This window comes from Rhamphochromis longiceps, linkage group LG19 (genome assembly GCF_057381845.1).
Source record: "Rhamphochromis longiceps isolate RC_006_pf linkage group LG19, R_longiceps_female_GT1.1, whole genome shotgun sequence".
NCBI classification, from domain to species: domain Eukaryota; kingdom Metazoa; phylum Chordata; class Actinopteri; order Cichliformes; family Cichlidae; genus Rhamphochromis; species Rhamphochromis longiceps.
Genome location: NC_140575.1, coordinates 19,335,696 through 19,356,683, shown reverse-complemented (window position 1 = coordinate 19,356,683; position 20,988 = coordinate 19,335,696). Strand labels below are relative to the sequence as shown.

At 42.4% G+C, this 20,988-nt stretch overlaps 1 protein-coding gene across 4 annotated transcripts in view; it reads right to left on the bottom strand.

Moving 5' to 3' along the window:
- pacs2 (phosphofurin acidic cluster sorting protein 2) overlaps window positions 1-20,988 on the bottom strand; it is a 72,246-nt gene that overhangs the window by 13,668 nt on the left and 37,590 nt on the right. For 2 of the 4 annotated variants that reach the window (XM_085390997.1, XM_085391000.1), the window contains exons 2-17: window positions 12,213-12,300; window positions 11,834-11,923; window positions 9,275-9,400; window positions 7,471-7,633; window positions 7,107-7,180; window positions 6,900-6,980; window positions 6,077-6,136; window positions 5,835-5,989; window positions 4,346-4,436; window positions 3,921-3,980; window positions 3,545-3,669; window positions 3,268-3,400; window positions 2,696-2,800; window positions 2,426-2,532; window positions 2,180-2,334; window positions 352-462 (exon numbers count right to left, since the gene is read on the bottom strand). In XM_085390997.1, coding sequence (XP_085247123.1) covers window positions 352-462; window positions 2,180-2,334; window positions 2,426-2,532; window positions 2,696-2,800; window positions 3,268-3,400; window positions 3,545-3,669; window positions 3,921-3,980; window positions 4,346-4,436; window positions 5,835-5,989; window positions 6,077-6,136; window positions 6,900-6,980; window positions 7,107-7,180; window positions 7,471-7,633; window positions 9,275-9,400; window positions 11,834-11,923; window positions 12,213-12,300 — 1,724 coding nt within the window. Of the gene's footprint in view, window positions 1-351; window positions 463-2,179; window positions 2,335-2,425; window positions 2,533-2,695; window positions 2,801-3,267; window positions 3,401-3,544; window positions 3,670-3,920; window positions 3,981-4,345; window positions 4,437-5,834; window positions 5,990-6,076; window positions 6,137-6,899; window positions 6,981-7,106; window positions 7,181-7,470; window positions 7,634-9,274; window positions 9,401-10,417; window positions 10,986-11,833; window positions 11,924-12,212; window positions 12,301-20,988 lie in introns of those variants that run through there. The other 2 variants (XM_085390998.1, XM_085391001.1) reach the window with 2 other exon arrangements.

Below are 20,988 nucleotides of genomic sequence, written 5' to 3'. Positions count from 1 at the left end.
AGAAAATCTGCCACTCACTGGATGTTGTTTTTTCTTTTCCCTGACCATTCTCTGTAAAACCCTAGAGATGGTTGCATGGGAAGTAGATGGCATCATCGACCATGACACATTCAAAGTCCCTTAAATCCCCTTTCTCCCTCATTTTGAGTTTAAATTTTGAGCTTCAGCAGGTTAATGCCTTATTAGATATTTGTGTTAACAAGCAAATAGGTGTACCTAATAAAGTGGCTAGTGAGCATGTAACATCATAATTATGTTTCTGGTTAAAATAATTTCAGTGGCTCTTTAAGAGCTCTTTAAACTTTGAACAAATGAGTGTTATGTTGTTCAAAGAAAAGCGTGACAGCCCACCAACAACTGGAGCCTCTGATTTGTGAAACAGGTCCCTCCAGGCAGCATCTTGGAACAAACTGTTGTATCGATAGTCAATAGTGCCGAGATACTTGGAGACTGGATGTGCACCTAAAGCCAATGGAAAAGAGAGAGAGTCATGATTTAAAAAAAACAGTGCAGAGCTGCTGCAGTTTGACATCAATATCACCACCGCGTTTCCACTACAACAAGGTTAAAACTAATATTAACAAGCAGCACTGCAATTTACACAAATACAGCACTTTTAAATATTGAAAAATTAGTAGAGCACAAGACCTCTGAAAAAGCTGCTGGTCTGCTTTTCACAAATGTGCGAATATGAAAAAAAAACAAACAGAAAATTTGAAATATCCAGACGGCTCATGAAAGTTTTTAGCTTTAGTGGTCAAATCCCACAAAGTTGCTTTTGCTTCCTTACAGTGAGGCCCTGAGTGCACGTCGCTTTCTCATTTCTGTCATTTGTGCCTCCTTGTCTCCTCTGTCCTCAGTCCTCCTGCCTGTGCCTCTGTATGCCATGCTAAGAGACGTTACTGGATCCCAACATCTATCTGGAGGTCAGAGGTCGGAGGACAGAGGAGGCTTGCCTGAGGAGATATAATTGAGGATGCACACTTACATCCTCTGCAGAAGTATTTTTGCAGCGTATAACAGAGTTGCACACAGCTGGGATATATAAACCAGGGAAGGAGCAGAATAATTTATGTCTATTCATAAAGTGTTTGAGTTATTTATAAATTGGTCAACTATTTGATTTTTGTTAGAAGTAGCCTTAAAAATAAAAAAGTCACAAACACAGTTATATCAGGGATACAGCAGACTTTGAAGCAAGGATGTCTAAGGATTTTGATAAATGTGTGTCGCCTCAGCTCCTCTCTCCTTCTTTCTTCCCTGGTTGAAGGGACTAAGATGTGAGGAAAGGAATCGAGAAGGCACAAACTGAGAACTGAGAAAGGAGCCTTGTATGACTTCCTGTTTAGCAGCTTCACAGCTGATTCTGACTGACTGACAGAAAATGGGTCTGGAAAGCAAAACCCAATAAAATAACTTATGTGAGAAATCATATAAAGTAATTTTTTCCAAGTAAGTAGCAGTAGTTTCAGTTTGCAGTCACAAATGAATATATCTTTAAAAAGTGTTTACAGCTTATAGAAGGCAAAGATTTCAGCCGATTCTGCTCCAATCATATGGATATGAAGATAATAAATTACATCATTTTAGTATGTAATGCTTCTAGCACATAGGTCAGCATGTTGTTATAAAAACATAAAACATCAACGTTTTAGTATAGCCCTTCGAGGGAAGCTGCGCCTCCTCTTGAAGAAAAGTGGAAGCATTTAGGAACCACAGCAGCTCAGCTCAACTGCAGAGTGCTGAGGTGTAGAGTGTGTAAACGTCGCCCAAGCTCTGCTGAATCTCTAACTGCAGAGCTCTAAAGCAGCTCTGGCATTAACATCAGCACAAAAACTGTGTGCCGGGAGCTTCACAGTATAGCCTCGCAGTTCCTGTCGGTGTAATGTGTAGGTGGCCCAACGCTTCTGTCCATATAGCGTACGTGATGGTTACATGGATAATCTTGCTTAACAGTCTAGCTCCACCTCTAGCCCCCAGTCCTCCACCCATGCTAACCATTTGCTTCTGCTGTAAGCGCCACCTGAAGTTTAATGGGCCTCCGTTTGTCCGTGCTCGACCTCTGTACCAACTTTAAAGAAAATCATCAAAGTAGTTTTTGCCTAATCCCACTAAACAAAAACATGACCTCACTGGTGCACCTAACAACAGAAGAGACGAGAGCTACGCCGTCACAAACCTAGAGGGATGATGAGGAACCTCATGTAGCCGAGCCAGTCAGGAGTTTTGTGGGACAGGTGGTCCACAAAAAGCCTCAGAACTGCACTGAGGTAGTGCTGCGCTCCGGCCACCGCTATCTTTATAGGAACAGGCGTCTGGGAGTTACAGTTGCAGCTAGGGAGAAAAACGAGCAGCGCAGCTCTGCATTACTGCAACATTAATCCAGAGTGTGCGTGCTTTCATAAAGCATGGGAGGCAGACTTACAATCTCTGTATGCGGGAGACGATGGTGTTGAACGCAGCTTGGATGTCAGCCGTGGTGCAGGTGCAGACCACTGGCAGATGGTGGTTTTGCAGCATGTCTGAAAGATACTGAGAGAGGAGGGACTCCATTATAAACCAATAATTAATGCTCTGTAAATCTTTAAACACTTAAAAACTACTGGTCAAAGAAAATTTAATTAATTAAATGACCTAAATGAAAATTGTATACAAGTAAGTAAGACCTTTATCTTTGAAAAGGCCTGCTGCTTACCTGGCCCTGCCAGTCAGACGTGTTGATGAGGATGATACTATCAGGGAGGTGGTTATCAGATACCAGGATGTGGTTAAGTTGGTCATACACTGTCTTTCTGGGAATCTAGGGAAGTAAAATAGGTAAACCTTAATGTTAGGTTCATGTTAATGTAAGATCTCATACTTTTCTTTTCCGGCACAATCTATTAGACATGTCTATGAATACATTAACACACGGACGGTCATTACAATAAGCACCTCTGTCCTATACATATATGCTGCCAAAACAGTGACTCTCTTGCCTGAATTGAGAATTATCTTCATATTAACTGTTTTAACATTCCTGTGCACTGGCTTATGCTTTCTGGCTGAAATTAGGCGGCCTGGTTTTGAGTTCACCCTGCTACCCTTTGTTATGTGTCTTCCCTCGACACGTTTTCCCTCCTTTCTTGTCTATTTTTCCCCGCTGTCAAATAAAGGCTAAATGCCAAAATCTTTAATATTCAGAAAATCTTTCCCACGCCTGTGAATACAAGAAAACTCATAGTTTTTGGTTTGTTTTTGGTTTCCCCTGCACTTCTACCCTCCTACCTGTAGGTGGCATCTGGTATCCAGAGACCGCTCATTGTCCAGGCTGTTGGCCCTCTCATTCTGGGGCCTGCTGGGTTGGCGCTCCTTCAGCGATGTGCTCCTGCCTCGCCTCCCTGCCAACTTTGGTTCCTGCCTAAAAGCAAAAAAAGCAAAGGAAGAGAGAGACAAGTTAAACAATTCTTTGCATTCAGACATGAAGAATCATGCGTGCGCATTTACAGCGTTGCCTTTACAGGCTTGAAATAAGTGTGTTATCATTAAATTATGTATATTTTACCTGTTGGATGAAATGATAAGAGACTCTGTTTTGGTCATTTTGCCACTCGGTGGGAGTCTCTCTAAAAACGTGTCCATGTTGTCCATCTCCAGCTCTGTGGTTGGGGTCACCGCCTCTGGCTGCTCCTGAGGGGAAACAGAAGCAGAGAAAAACTGGAACAGTGTTTATGAGCTAAGAGCTGGCAGATGTGTTTCTGCATTCTTGCTCTTCAACACTTTTTCACATCTTAAATGCCTTAAGGATCGTCTTTGGATTACAGGTTTTATTGACAGTCTTACAGAGAACACAGGAGATCTTCTTTAGCCTTTCTTACATATAATAAAAATACAATATTGAGTCAGTGCATCAATCTGAAAAAGCTTAGATTCACACTCACAAAAGGGATGTTATCAGACACGCCGTCATCCCCGGTGCACTTGGTTTTATCTGGGTCAACCTGGAGTGAGGTTGTGGGAAGAATAATAAACATCACCTGGATTTGATGGACTCTGGGAAACTTTAATTTCAGAGAAAGTAAAGCATTGTCTGACTCGACATATCATCATGAATTGTTAGTTCAACTGAAGCCCTACAGTTTCGCAAACAGGCAACCAGAGGGATAAACCTGAAGGCTGAAGGAAAAACCTGAGCCGGAGAAGCCATCAGAGCAGCTCACCTGCCTCCAGCTGTTCACTCACATGTTACTTAACTCATTTGTTTAAGTGAAGGAGGAGATTTGAAATCAATTAATGTGGAAGATAAGCAGAAACTACTGGAGGCCATTTGGTGTTTCACAATGTACTCGTGTGTCGGGGGTCTCACCGGGCTGGGAGGCTCCCTGTGGCTCCGAGTGCTGTGGATGCTGCCAATCTCAGTCTGAGAGCTCGAGAGGGAGAGACCCTCGAAATATGGCCTGAAACAGAAGAAAAATACATTTGTTTCACATCATGTAAATATACCTGCTGAGGTTTATTGACTTGGCAGTCTCCTCTGAGTGAGGGGGTAAGTACACGGCCAGAAATGAGTTCAGTCTGTCAAGCATCCATTCCTAAGAAAGAGAAACAGGGCGAAACGGCTGATCTATGCCAAATTACACAAGAACTGGACTGAAAATCATTCTTATGGAGTGAGGAATCCAAATCTGAACGTTTGAGTTGTGCAAACTCTGTTTTGACTTGCATATTATATTTCCAAGTAAGTTTGCACATGTCCCAATAAACTCTGCACCTGTTTCCCACACATAAACACATGAGTCTTTTGGACCGTTTTATAAATCGTTTTTAAACATTTTCACTATTCAGAATATTTTTGGAAAAATATGGACCAACTGTAACAAATTAAAAAGAATTTCTGCCAACGTTACATTAGAGCAGGTAAAATAGACGCAGCTGCTGTGAACTGGTTTGCTGACTTACACAGAGAAGCCAGATTTGACTGATACACCAAGTAAATCGCAGATTCACACCTTGTCAGTCACAAAGAGGCCACATCCTAAAGCGCGCCCCTCCTTTGTTGTCTATTTTAAGGAATATTTGAGGGAATATCTTGTAAACGGGAAAACTATTTACAAAATAAACATTGTGCTGTATTAACAAAGAGCTGAAACTTGTAAAGGTACGGTGGCTCTGAGAGGCCAAACAGACTGCAACTTAAGAAAACTCCAGGGAAGTGTTTCTGGGGAGACAATAACCCGACGGACCAGTTGCAGGAACCCAAAACATAGTAGGTGTGTTTTATCACGATTCATATAATACTGATGACGGATTTTTAGGCTAATAGTTAGGCTAACACTAACTTACCTCTCATCTTTTCTTTCCTCACAAAACCAATAGATCCTCCACTTCTTTTAAGTGTCTCCCAGCGCAATTATTAGCATATTTTGGTTCCTGCAACCGGTCCGTCGGGTTATTGTCTCCCCAGAAACACTTCCCTTGTGCTTTTGGAAATCTGTTTTTTCCTATTTCTGTTTTGTTTTTTCCTATTTCCGTTGTCGTTTTTCCCATTTGCGTTGTGTTTTGTGTGCTTTTGCAGCATTTTTCTTATTGCTGGAGTTTTCTTAAGTTGCAGTCCTTTTGGCCTCTCAGGGCCACCGTACAAAGGAGAACATAAACTCAATTGAGGTCACAGATTAAAGTGAGCAAAAGGTGCTTTTCTTACAGATTTATATACAATAAAAGATATGTCTGCAACAAGAGGACTGCCCCCTGCTGGCGATTAGAAAGACCAGAAGCTACATACAGAAGCTATATACAGTCCATGTAGTCTAACCAGCAGGAAATCCATGAACACCATGGATAAGTATGTCACTCACTTGAGTTTAGGTTTCGGCGTGCTGAGGACGCTGTCGTCATCATCCATGTCTGGGCCGCTGTCGCTGGGGTTCTCAAACTCCACGCTGTCCAGGTCCACATCCTCCTCCTCCACATCGGGAGGTGGCTCTGCAGGATCTTGCTCCGAGTCCAACACCTTCACAAATACAAAAACATCACATATCCGATGGCTCTGCAGCTCCACAGTCAGACGACCAGACCAACGCAAGACAGTGACACTCACCTCATCTGAAACTCTGAACCTCTTCAGAAGAGCCACCACACGCTGCTTAAAGTTCTGCTGCTAAAACACAGGAGAACAAACGCAGAACCGCAAGTCAGATTGTGACCTAGTTCTGAATTACTTCGGCCAGTACAAAAAACAGCTGCAGCCACTGCTGAGCCCAACTTAGTAATTTTACCAGCAGTAGATACATTTGCAGTGTTGGCCGGGTATCGATTTTGCAGTGTGTGCTCATGTAAATCAATAATCAAGCAACATCATCCTCCATCTGCTTTCTGAGGCTTTCATCTGCTGCTCTGGCTTGCTGAGCCTTATAACATCCATCATCTGCTGTTTAGGTTTGTTGAAAAGCAGCTAATTATAGGTGTGGCGCTTTTTTTATAGCAGTTTTCTGCATCCAGAACCTTCTTGCACTATGTAGTAGTTTTACCTCAGGTATAAACAAATGAAAAGTAAAACCCATGAGTCAACTGGACTCCCAGGCCCAGTGCAGCAACAGAGCTTCAACAGAATCTGGAATAATTTTTTTGCGGTTCAGGACACGTGCCAAGATAAAGAAAGAAACTAAATTATCTTTACAAGAGAAGCCAATTAACCTTGGTTAAGCTGTTAGAGTGCAGAAAGGTGAAAATGGCGACAAAATTAATCTAAAGCTCTCTAATTAACACGGCTTTCTTCATCAGGCCAAACTCTTAAAATTTAAGTTGTCACGCTGTGGTTGGATGGAGAATTAACCACACATTCACTGTCACAGAGAAAGCTTTGTTTCCCTGCAGGCAGGATGTTCAGAGTAGATCTGCAGTTGCTGTTTCACATCTCTTACTCTGGTGATGGAGGGAGTCCTTACAATCGACCTCCTTTGCTTCTTTGGTTTTCTCACGTCATACTCGTCATCCTCGAGATCCTGAAAACATGAAGGACACATGTTTAAACCAATACAGAGAGAATACAGACTGACCTGAATAATGTAAAACATGTTATCCCCCCAAACTGCAAAAGCCTTTAAAAATAAACAAATAAATAAAATCACCTGTGGCTGCACGGCGTCATCGCTGGCCTCCTGCTCTGAGGAGAAGCTCTCGTACTCTTCTTCTGAGTAGTTATCTGGAGACAGCAGGCAGATTAAAGACTGAGTGTAGAAGATGCTTCATACATTTTTCGATGACCCCTTTAAAATTTGACAACCAGCCAGTTTCTAAATATATGCATGATGTTGCATGCTACCTGGATTTTATTGCTTTCATGGTGATTAGAGAAAGAGAAGTGGGGGAAAAAAACACTCTAAACCCTGTGAAACGCCACTCTGTTTAACTCATCAAGCATATTAGGTGATTGTGATGGCGTCACGCTGTTTTTGCCTCAGAGCATCAGGGGTAATGAGAAGCAAAGCATACCAGAGCATTTGATCTTCTGTCCCCCCTGCAGGGCTGCCTCCTCATGGTCTATTGGCTGACTGGACAGGGAAAAGATCCAGATCTCTGCCACTTTTCCAAGCATGTCTTTCTGGTTGCTGCAGAGAGGCAGAACCTGGCCTCCCTCTGTCGGGTGCTGCATCACCTGCGAGAGGCCAAACATCATGAGCGAGAGAGGAAATGCCCAGTTCAGTCACCTCCTGCAGGTACTACACTACCTAAGAGGCTTCACACAAACAGCTGAAGGTCAAATGCCTTCTTCCACAGCACCTAAGCAGAGAACAAACCCAGGTCACTTAAGGACAATACTGCTGAAAATCAGACCAATCCTTTCTGCTCCAACAGTCTCACGAGACTGCATACATCCCCTTGCAGCAGCTTACACTGTATCCTATGTGGTAGGTTTTGTTCACAGATTTAAATCCTTTAGCTGAAACTGTAGGGACTGTTTCTTTCTTTCGAGTCAGTACAGCTCTGTGCTTCTTCTTTTCCCCCCCCAATCTCAGCTGCATTAATGCTTTTTTTTATCCTTCTCTCAGCTGCCGAGATGTGACCTTAATAAGCTCCGCTGAGCTTTGTCAGCCAAATGGGAACTGCTTGGTGGATCAGCATCATGTGCAGTGAAATCAAGCCATTCATTTGTGTCTTCAAGGTTTTCTTAAAACACAAAAAGCCTGTTTCTATTTTTTCCTCCATTTTTAGCGTCTTTCTGATGCCGCTGTACATATGTTTGATGATTTTACAAATGCTTAATATCTTATGCAAAGATCATGGAACTGCACCTAAAACATAAAAGATTCATCTACTAAAAGTATAAGAGAATAAATGCATTAAACCTGTGTTATTGCTATTAAACTGTCAATTTTCTTCATGGTGGTTACAGAAAATTTTCAAAGAGAAGTTACCTTCTTTTTATTTGGATTTTGAAAAGATGGGGGGGAAAAAACAGGCCTGCTGGACAACATTCAGTACAGAGTCTGTGAAGCAGCTGTTCACTACCACAACGAGGTACAAGGCATGACAAAGATATGATATATTACTGTACTCAGCCTCAGCATAATTCAAAGCAGCAGCAAAGAAACTCAAAATTATTTAAAAAAAACTGCTAAGAAATCCAAAACTGACTATAAATTCTCACCATAAACACAAAAAGAAACTAAAAAATGCCTACAAACAACAACACAATGCACAAAATGACTTGCAAACAACAAAGACACAAAATTTATTAAAGTAAAAGCCAAACCACTGCAAAGAGAATGACCACAGACAACCAACGCAACAACACCAACAGCTTGACTTGTGGTTTGAGATTTGAGGTCGCTGTGTGTTTCTTTAAGTTTGAGAGTCTATATAGGACAGGATCTTTTACAAGTCTGTGCCAAGGGCTCATAATCAGTCACTTGGTTTTTGGATGAGCACAAAAAGCTGCCCAACATCTCTTTGGGTTATGAGCCCTAATTCAGAAGATACTTTTATTAGAACTTATAAGCCTCTAATTTGAACAACAATAAAATGTGTATTTATTTAATAAAAATCATAATCTGGGTTGAAACGGGGGAAAAAAAGAACTGTATCCACACAGAGGGACATGTTAAGGATAATTTAAGGCTTTCAATTATTACTTATTTTTAAGTGTTTTAAGTGTTTTGGCACGATGGTAGAAAAATGACCGGCACTTTTCTGCTATTAAAGAGAGTCTTCAGAACACAAGTGCAGCAGAGCTCCTGAACCCACTGTTAACACTTGAGGCGAAGAACATGAGCATATATGCAGGGCAAGACTGTACCTCTGACATATCGATAGATCCAATCGCGAGAGTCTTGTAGCCTAAAATGGTTCGGTTCTTGTATCTTTTCCGCCGCTGGAGCATGATCTGCAGCTTGTTTCCTTCCCGCTTTAAGAAGTGTGGGTACTGAGTGTGAGAGAAACAGGAAAACAAGGAGGAAAAAGTGTAAGTTACTCATTCATACTTGGACCCACAGCTTGGAGTATAGATTTGAGCAAAGGTCTGTTGATATTCTATATTTCACTCAAAGTCCATAAAAAGACAAAAAAACAAAAACAAATACATAGAAAAAGCCAGCACTGGTGTTCAAAACCATCAGCGAGGCAAACTGGAGCACTGCGGGACAGTTCCTTCATTAGAGAGGTGCTGTAGTTTTCCTTCGAGTCAGCTGCACATAATCATAAACTGATGAACTGTTCACTTAAAATGACAAATGCTAATTACTGCATTACGAGCAATTCAAACATCCTCAATTAAAAGTCGCCTAATCTGCCTCTTCATCACCCTGTGGGTTTGTTTTTGAAACCGAGCTGACTGAAAATAGTCCAGAGACACGCCATTAAAGTTTGCCTCAGCCTCCAGCTTGTAGTGAACGCGTGTGCGTGCACAAATTGATGCAGATTTTGTTGTTGCCAGGCTTTTTTTTTTTTTTTTTTTTTTTTTTTAAATGACATCAGAAACAGCAGTATGCGACATTACGTGATGGCAGACCTTCAGTTCATCCTTTGTCATTTTTTTTTTTTTTTTTTTTTTTTTTTTTTTAATAAATAGGACAGGGGGAATGAATGAGAGAAAGAGGGGGAGAGAAAGAAAGAAAACCAAAGGGGAGAAGAGACGGTGAGAAGGGGGGGGAAGAGAGAGAGAAAAAAAAAAGAACCCCTGGGTCACCTGTATGGAGAAAAAAAAACAAACAAACAAAAAAAACAAACAGAGGAGACAGCAAACAACAAAGAGTAACATAATAATAGAGAAAACAAAGCACCATCACAATAAACTAGCTAGTCATAGATATCAATATTTACTAAATAATAAACGATATTGTGCAGCACGCAAGATAGACAGCGCACAGTGTGCTTTGAGGCAGCAGCCAAGAAAGCTGTAGTCCGCGTCTGTGAATACCCGTGTGTACACCTGTGTGCATACCTGTGTGGATCAGCATGCTTGCATTCCAAAGGTTTCTCCATGTAATGATCTGCTAGGGAGTGTGGGGGGGCCACAGCCCCGTCCTCCAGGGTGTGAAGCGGGTATGGAGGAGATCAAAACTCCAGACATCCAGAGGCCCCCAGAACACAAGAGACCATGGAAGACCAACAGAGGGGCAGCCGCGCCACTGTCCCAGTAAGAGCTGAGGAGAGTCCCAGATGAGGGCTCGCCCAGCAGCCGCGGAGCAGAAGTCAGGGGGAGTTGCAGTGACGCGCCCGTGAGCTCCGCCGGCCCCCAGCTGTGCCTGAGTGACCGAGCCCCAGGCCGAGAGGCCGGGGGCACCCCACCTCCAAAGGGGCCCGAGCGAGCCCCAGGCCCCAGGCCCCGACAAGCGGCCGCCAAGGAGTGAGCCGGTGTGTACCCGGACGCCCACCCCCAGACACAAAGAACCACCAACACACCGACACCTGAGGGAGTCCGCCACCGGCAGGGGAAGTGGTGGTGGGTGGAGATAGGCCTCCAAACCTTGGAGGGCCTGAGGTGTCCCCAGAGAGGTGGCGTCTGATACCCAACCTGACATATAGACACAGACATACAGGCACACACAGACACAAACATCCATTCCCACCCTCATGCTCTCATATGCACTCACTCCACACTCAACCAACGTGGAGACAGACATAAAGAGACGCTGTACACACAATCACACTCCCCAAGCGTACTCTACAAACCGGGTCTAGGTACCCTTGCCCCTGGAGGGGGGAATTGCACCCAGACCCAGGTGGTGTTACCCTTTTCCCTGCGGTGGGGAGAGGCAGACCACCCCGACTCCGCAGCAGCAGGGAGGCCCCACACCCCAGACCGCAGTCGGACGGCCAACTCCTCCTACTAGCCCTCCCGCTCCAGCAGGCCGCAGAGAATGGGGGTGGGAGAAGACTCCAAACCTCCCTCCACCCGCTCATTGTAGTGTTGATGCATATGTGTTCTAAGGTGCAATTAAAACCCAGGAGGGCATGGAGCTACCTGCCAAGGAGCAGCAGGTAAGCGCATAGTCCCTCCTGCTAGCCCTCAATGACTAAGTGTATTTAAAATTGAGAGGTGGGCAACGACGTTGTTGTTGCCAGGCTTAATATCTGTGCACGCTCAAAGACTAATACATGCTTTCAGCACTGCGGAAAATACATTTCTTCATTTCTTACAATACTCAAAATGATCTATAATGGAACTGTGTTACCATGGCAACTATGGCAATAAACCTCATCCCACGCATAGTTAACAATGTCAGATGTTACCTCGGAGAAGAAGAACAAATGCAGAGTTAAGACCTGTTCCCATATGGTTTATTTGGGAACATATGTTTGAGTTTTCTCATTGTTGTTTTTTTTAAGGTGATGATTTTTTTTTTTTCTCCTTTACCTGCAGCGAGAAGGTGAGAGCCAGATCAGTCTCCACAGACCCACTGGGTGGCAGCACAATCTCATGGGACCTTAAAATCCGTTTGGAGCCCTGCAAAAACACACATGAATATTTAAATAATTTAAAAAATACTAACCCTTTGGTGTTTCATTTAATGAGCACTATATGCTGAAAGTATGCACTCTCTCTGAAAGCTGCTACTTACTTTGCAACACTTTATAGAGTGTGCATATGAAGGACCTAAAATGATGCGTACTACCATTTAAAACAAAACATTTCTTTAAATGACCAAAATGAGATCAATCAACATGACTACCTCAACCAGGACACACAAACCACATTCTGTTGTGTTGTGTTTATAACTGTATGTAGAGCGTACCTGGATTTTTACTGCTATGACCACAGAAATCAGCTCTTTATCAAGTTCCCTCATGACGACCAGCTTCTTCAGGGTCAGACTGCACAATCTAAACACAGACACGCAGAAAGAGATGAAGGCAGGAAAACATGTTTAGTTTAGTACTGCTGGGGTGTTTTTAATAAGCACAAACACATGAGTCATTCACAACAACCCAGATGGTGAGTTTACTAAACACGCTCAGGAAAAGAGATGACGGCCAACAATTGCACAGAACACGTACAGAACTGCGCAAAGGTCTCGAGCCACCCTTTACTTCTTCAGGTTTCCATCCATGGAGTCAGATTTTCTTGTAATTTATAGTTCCCCAGGCTTTCTGATGGTCTATCAAAGTTTTTCTTTGAACACCGGCTGCTTTTTATCTTATTTTCAGATCAGTCGTATAACCTGTGACTCATTCAAGCATAAAAACTGCACCTAACTATTAAAAAAAATGCAACACATAACACAGTTTGACAGGCATAAAAATAAGATTTTTGCACTAAGATGATTCCCAAAGAGCTATCTCCAGCAAATGAACAGTATCTAATATTCATGTCATTAAAGGAATAGGAAAAAATCCAGTAAAGACTTAACACAAGACGTGCAAGATTCATCCCGCCCTTCAGTTGATCCAGCTAGTGTTCAATAAAGCCTCATCAGAAATTGTCTCAGTGGCTTTCAAGTAGCTATTTTTATGGCTGACGTATGCCAGATTACACAAGAAGTGGACTCCAATGATGGAAACAGGTCTTTTGAATCCAAATTTTAACTCTCCTGACCTATTAATTGTTATCAATATGTGTGTGGAGGAGGTCAGGAGAGACCGTGAATGTCTGGTCGAAGCTCTGTCATTGTTTGGGGCTACATTGGACCCAGTGGTGTTGGGGATCGTGCCAAAACTAATAGGTTTATGAACACAGAAAAATAATGTCACACTGTTTTTCCATGTTTGTTTGAACACGTTTCAAAAATTTCCCATTTTCGAAACAGAAAGGATCCTCTGTATTTTGCCCAAAGATGCTGCCGGCGTGATCGAGCCACCGACCCACTCTACCTCCTGAGACTCTGTAGAAACGTTTGTGGGTTGTAGCATTGACACATTTAGTAGAAGAGAAGAAGAAAAAAAAAAACTGCCTTTAGGCCATGTTGCCAGAAAGACTTTCATTTAAACTTCTGTTGACATTTTTCTTTTAGAACTCTTTAACTGTGACTTTAATGGACATCTCCTGCATAATAGGCACTCCTGCAAATATTAATAAGTCTTCTTAGAGCTGTCGCTTTCTAGAGTGGGGGATTAGCTGCCATTATATACAGTGTACATAAGACACAAGTGTATGATCGTGTTGATTTTTACCACAGATTTAATGACATATCAGTACAGAAACTCGGGGATTCACAGATTATGCAGAGGGAGGTGATGCAAAAGTATGTCTTTGCTTTGGGTTTTCACTTCCAGTGCTGATGTGTAAAATTTGTCTGAAATCGAGACGTGCACGACCGGCAGACACGGCGGCTTATAACAGCTAATGTGATATTATTTTTATGTAAGCCGGATAGCGGGTATTATGAGCCCCTTACTCTTCTATTTGATCCAAGTGTCAACCAAATATTCACATTTAGGAACTTTGGCTTTTTAATTAATTTCGAGGTTGCAATCAAACATGTGACCAGAAGTGGCCCGTGAGCACCTAAAAGTGATCTCCGTTCAGAATAACGACAAAAGAAAATCCCATCTAACTGAAAGTGAAGTTCACACGAACATTTTCCTACACTTCTTAGTCTAACTTGAAGGGAACCAAGGGTTTTGCAGCAGGCTGAGCTAAATCCTCTTAGTCGTCATCAACCAGTAGAGCAGAAGAGCAACAGTGAAGGAGAACAGTGGCGGGGTAGCATTGTTAGGGTGGTGTGTGTTGAGGAGGGGGGGCTGCTTTAACAAGCCTGTCACGACTTTTTTCAGGCACTTCCTCAGAAAACGTAAGAAGAAGAAAAGTTTTGTGTGTGTGTGTCTGTGTTTTTTCCCCCTAAAGGAGCCATTCTTTCGAGGCACTTTGGCTGCTTTGACTAAATCATTCAGAGCAGGCTCAGTCTGGAGGTCAACCATTTATCATCTGGCTCTCCTTTTTACGGCAAAATTAAACAGTGTGTTCACAGTGCTGCTACTTCGAATGACATCACTCCTAAATTATTCGGGTGCATTCAGGAGTAAAAGTAGCTATTCACCAAGTTTTGTTGGTTAAAACAGCCATGGGAGGCACGGAAGAGAGAAATGTCTGAGTGAAAGTCCAAGGCGACTGCATTATTAAACCATCAACCATATTCAGTATCGTTTAGCAAGACAGCCTCATTGACCTTGTAAGTAATCTCAATCCTCTCTGACTTTCCTATTTTGAGAACAGGAAACGAAGAGGTGAGGCGGCACCGGTATCAGTCAGAAGCTTCCAAACCGCACAGTCTGCTGAGCGACAATTATAAAGTCGTGTCTCTGCAGCGGAGAGGTATCAATCATCCTCGAGGGAAAGGAAAACACTGCGACAGAGAGACGAGATGCCACGACAATGGCAGGTCTGAAGAAGCCCTAGCAGGCTGAATGAAGACTTTTCTGTTCTTCAGCTGAGACAGGACCCAAGAAATCCCAGGCACAATGGAAGCAAACCAAATGAAGGCTCGCATTGTGTGCGAGCTGCCTCACACACAGACAATATGCAGCATTCTTGTACTCCTGTTTTGTATTCTACCCTGTTCCCATTGGTCCCAAGCCAACAACAGCATCTGTCTGAGCTATGCTATAGGTGTCTAGATGTTGATTTGAGTAGGCACTGACAGCTGAATGATACCTGCTGCACAGACTGCACATTTGGCTTTTTTGTCCTATTTTGCAGCATTGGGGTCAAATCTACTTAATGGAACTAAAGTCAACCACTGATATCACACGACTGGTCAAACAACCCTCTGACGTTTGTTTGACTTTCTTCGCTGAGTAACAGTGGTCACATTTTTGGCCCTTTCACTAAGCAGTGGAGTGAAAATGTATAAGCTTTGCAAATGTAGAATCTATTGCACAGCTGTTGCATTGGATTGCATCGAATCTGAAAAAAGTGTACCAAATATACCCATCTATATACAGTACTATGCAAATACTTGGACAACCCCCATTTCTTTATATTTTGGGATAAAAACGGGAAATAGGTGCAATATGTATTAAAATGTGCTAACACATGTGGAAATACAGTATATAAGGCAAAAACTGTTCTGTTATAATTTGGCATTAATCGACCGTTCCCCCCCTTTCCCTACCTTAAGAATGGCTTCTTGTTGACAGCATCCCTTTTGAGTCCTGTGGTTTTTATTTTCTGTTTCTTAAGGACATGACTTTTAGATACCGTTCACCTGCTGCAGATAGTTTTTTTGTTTGTCTGCCACTTCTTTTTTCCTCCACTTGTCCAGTTTCATTAAAAATTTAAAGTCACCCTGCACACTCTACAAACATATGCCAAGCTTTTGACTAATACTTCTTTTGGAATCACCGTGCTTTTGAAATAATAATATTTTCTGTCTGTCAAGCTGTTATCTTTGATAGTTTTCAGAGATTCAATCAAAGAAATGATAAAAATGAGGGGTGGTTAATGACTTTTGCTCTATACGTTAGATACTATATGACAACATTGTGTTGTTCCTAAGAAAATGTATTGTATTTATTTTCGCATAATTCCCATCTCTGCCTGAGCAAACTCCATGTAGCCTGGTACGAGACATCTGTGGTACCGCCTACATATGTCTGATGTTCTGCTCATCCATGTTTTCCCCCCATCGCAGAACAAAACTAAACAAAAAGACAGAAAAGAAAGACTGGAGCGGGCATCTTCTTAGGCCTGAAACTGCAAACCTATTACTACAAAGCCAACAAAAATGCAGCACTTAAGATGTCAAGCAGTAAATCTAAATGCAGACGTAAACGTTACCATTCACTTTGTCCACTTTAGTGTTAATTGGGCCATTTTTACATTATGCAATCCCATTACCGCTCTGTGCTATAACACTGTGACGTATGGGCAGGAGAAACTGTCGTCAGCTCAGCCTTGAATGTTAAGTGCATAATTTCATTCAGTTGAGTATGAAGCCAGGACTAAAAAGGTTAATAGCTCTGTTTCTGTGCAGTGCACAGACTCTCAGGAAGCCTTTAACAGTGAAGCACTGTAACATATTGTAAATCATGATCTGATAATTGCCCTTTCAGAGGGAAGCTTCCAAGTGAAAAGTTACTGGTCATTGATGCTAACAAGGAAAAACGATAGACGTCATTTTTATAATTTCTGAATGTCATATGTTGTAAAGACATAAAGAAAATCGACAATTGCACCGGACTTAATAATGTTAATTGATAATTAATATTAATACAGTGGTTTTACCAATAACATAACTCCAGGAAGCTTCCATTAGTTTGCTTGAAGGCTGTAAAAGTTGGTGAGGCCGTGAGGAGTATCCGACTCAGCCTGAACAGCTTCACTGTTCCAAAGAACAATATATGACAACAATGCACAGTGCTGGCGTTTCACTCAGCAGCTGCTGCCTTTTTCACTCTGCATTGAACTCGAAGGCGTTCCCACCACTTCGCCATCTCCCGCAAGTGAGTGCACACATCGACACTCGTGCTCACACACAGCCGTGCTGCTGGCGCTGGAGCAAAGAAACCTGTTCCCTGTTCTGTCCCCTCTCTGTCACCCCAGGGGAGACTCCGGCCTTAAGAAACACACGGCCTGCTGCCTCGAGCGTTGCCTGCCAAATCCCGATCCAGTGGCCAAGCTCGGCACAGATGCTCTGGCAGAGGGCATGAGCATCGGGCCCAGTGTGGTGCTGTGATAGCACCATCACATTTGCTTCTTCTGCCAACAGCAACACTCCGACAGGAATTTGTTTTGGTGTCACTGAAAATAAACACCATTCACTGGATCACTGAACCTACCCTGTTAAAAAAAGAATAAAGGAGCAAAATAACAGGATAAAGACCCTGATACTGCATAGTGGACAGAAAATCACATTTTCAGATGGAAAGATGTTAAAACCACTTAGTGTAATACCATCGTTTTAGCTACATTGCTCAGTTTGCATCTATTGTTGCCATGACAATGTCTTATTCAAGATATGTGCAGTATCTATCTCAGTACTCTATAACTGCTCTGTTTGTATAGTTGTAAATCTTGTCCTTGAAGAAGGTTCTGGCTGATACGTATCTATGAACTTTATAACATTTAATTGAAAATTATTAAATATCCTGGAGGATCTTTCTGACTTCTGTGTGTGGATAGTACAGATGGATTTTACCACCCACTCCTCTAAGCATTAACATGTCATCCTAAAACAGAGTACCTATTTCCAGGTGCTGATCTTATACCCAATTTGCACACAGAATTAAAGTGTAGTCTATTTGATATTTATCTTTTATTGCTCTCAGGGCTGCAATCAAAAGAATAAAAACTAAAACTGTCCTTTAGACATTAGTTTAATGAAATCCTCAATTTATAATCCATCAGATTCTCCTGTCATTTAAAGATAAGGCTGTGATCTTGATAAGTCTGTTAACTTAGGCAGTTGGCATCTCTTCTCCAGTCTCACTGACCAAAGCACTTAAATTGCTCACTCATTCATTCAGCACTCTTAATGTCAAACTGTAGCATCCCTGGCTGAATGATGGTCTCTTATACTGATGCTTCACAGAGGTTTTATTGGAAATGTTTTTATTGAAACATTCAGTGAAGACACCGTAAGAGCTAGGAGCAAAACAAAACCAGCAATATTAATACCATAACATCAAAGGAAACAAATTTCTCCTGCTCACATATAGCATATACATCAAATTTACATCACTCAATTCATTATATCACCTCACTAACTTACAACTACACATAAAGGTCAAGGTCAAGGTTAACAACATAAACTCTATTAAACGACATTTTGATTGCATGTAACTTATTCCGTTAAAGAAAACATTAACAAACCTTGTGCCACTGTCAGCCAGGTACTAATTGGCAAAGTAAACGTACATATTTTTCACTTTAAGGCACACTATTTATCATATCCTAAAAGAAACGTTACTAACAGCCCTTTAACGGTTTTGTGCCAGTTTCCTGTTTCAAAATAAAAGCATGGATTTCAAAATAAAACCGAAGTGCCTTTCAAACAATCGTAAAAAATATTTACCAAATTTAAAGGTCATTTACACTCCCACCAAATCATGAGTGTTTTAACAAAAGGGAGAACCATAACACAAATGATTTTTAAAAACAAATGACCTGAACCACAAGGCCTTTTACATAACGAAAACAAAGAATTATCCATGCATGAGCCTGCAGGTAATGTCCACAAGTCTTCATACAATAAAGGATATAGTCATTGTCTTAGACAGCCTCTTAAAGCAAGATCAGTTTCTGAATGGGCCGTTCAACTATAGATGGCTTGCCAGAACATTGACCCTCCCTTTTCATTTTCTGGTCTCCAAGACGAATCTTAACTTTCCTCACAAGCCCATCTTTATCAGCGACTGTTTCTTCAACTCTGGCTAATCTCCACTCGTTCCGTGGCAGATCATCCATCCTTTCGATGACTATGTCACCAACTTTCAGATTCCTTCTAGAAATATGCCAACGTTGTCTAGTGGCAATATTAGAGAGATACTCTCTTCTCCAGCGGTTCCAGAATTGCTCTGCTAGATACTGGATATGGCGCCATCTTTTACGAGCATACATGTCTTCTCTGATGAACGTCCCAGGAGGCGGTAAGGCTCCAGTCGGTTTCACAGTGAGTAGGTGATTAGGAGTCAGCGGTTCTGGACCATTTGGATCATTCAGGTTATCCACAGTGAGTGGACGGCTGTTCACAATAGACATTGCTTCGTAAAACAATGTCCTCAAACAGGCATCATCTAATCTTCCAGGTGAGAGTGAAAGAGTGGACCGAAGTACATTTCTTACTGTTCTGATCTGTCTCTCCCAGACACCTCCAACATGGCTTGAATGGGGAGCATTCATAATGAAGTCGCACTGCCTCTCAGCCAAGAATGCAGTCAGATGATTGACATCCATCTGTTTCAGCGCATTATACATTTCATTCTTAGCTCCAACAAAATTGCTTCCTTGGTCACATCTTATTTGTCGTACTGCTCCTCTTATGGAGACAAAACATCGGAGGCCATTAATGAAAGCATCTGCTGACATATCATTCACCATTTCAATGTGAATTGCTCTACAACAAAGGCATGTGAAAAGCAGACCATAACGCTTATTCACCTTACGCCCTTGCTTTGTAAAAAATGGCCCAAAACAGTCCATTCCGCAATAAGTGAAAGGTGGAGATGGATCCACCCGCTCAGATGGCAGGTCTGCCATTCGTTGCTCTTCCACTGATCCCCTGAGTTTCCTGCATTTGACACACTGATGCACATAAGATGCAACAGCTCTGTTCATTCCTGGGATCCAGTATCCATTTGATCTGATCTCGTTGAGGGTTATACCCCTTCCTTGGTGTTTAACCTGTTCATGATGATGAGCTATTATCATCCTCGTTATGTGGTGGTCCTTTGGAATGATCATTGGATGTTTCTGAGAGGCAGGGAGAGATGCATTTTTCAGTCTTCCTCCCACCTTGAGGATTCCATCTTTGTCAAGAAAGGCATCCAATCGAAACAGTTTACTCTGCCGTGAAAGTTGTAAGCCATTACTAAGTAGCTGGATCTCATCTCGATACACTCGTTTCTGTAAATCTCTTATAATGATGCGCTGTGCATCCTCTCGCTCCTGAACTGTGCTGTGACTTGTTGACTTGTCACTCTTGGTTCGGCGAAGAAGTCGCGCAACAGCTTGTTTGACCTTACACCATGAAGAAAACTTTGACAAGCGGTCTGGAAGAGTCACTTGTTCTGCAGACTCCAAATTTAGTGCTTGAACCCTTTTAACTTCAGGGTCCCCAACTGGGATTTCTGGGATTACCTCTACCTCTGGTGATACCTCTTTCTCCCATAAGAACTTGGGTCCAGTAAACCAGTTCGATGTCAGAAGCTTGCTTGCACTAGAACCTCTCGAAGCAAGGTCTGCAGGATTCTTGTCAGTAGAAACATATCGCCACTGCTGAGGAGTTGTACTGAGATGTATTTTCTGAATCCTATTTGATACAAATGTGTGGAAGCGACGTGACTCGTTGTTAATGTACCCCAGTACAACCTTGGAGTCTGTCCAGAAGTATTCATCAATCCCTGAAATTCCCAGTTCTTCCTTTAGAGTATTGCTTGCTGCAACTGATACAACAGCAGCAGTCAGTTCTAACCTGGGGATGGTCACAGCTTTGATTGGAGCAACTCTGGACTTTGCCATAATCAGAGCACAATGAACAGTTCCATTTCCATTCACATGTCATTCACATGAGCACTGGCCATAACCATACGTGCTTGCGTCAGAGAAGTGATGTAGCTCTCTCTTTGTGACCTTTCCAAAGTCAGCTGGTACATAGCATCGGGGTATGGTGATTTTATCCAAATTTGCCAGATCACTCTTCCAGGATCTCCAGACTGGTTGCAGTTTACTGATGAGTGGGTCATCCCAACCTGTACCATGCCTACACATTTCTTGAAGAACCCTTTTCCCAGTTAGCAGGAAAGGAGCAATAAGCCCAAGTGGGTCATAAAGAGAGGCAACAGTGGATAGTATACCACGCCTGGTTTCTGGTTGGTCCTTCAAACGGGCATGAAACCTGAAACTGTCTGACTCAA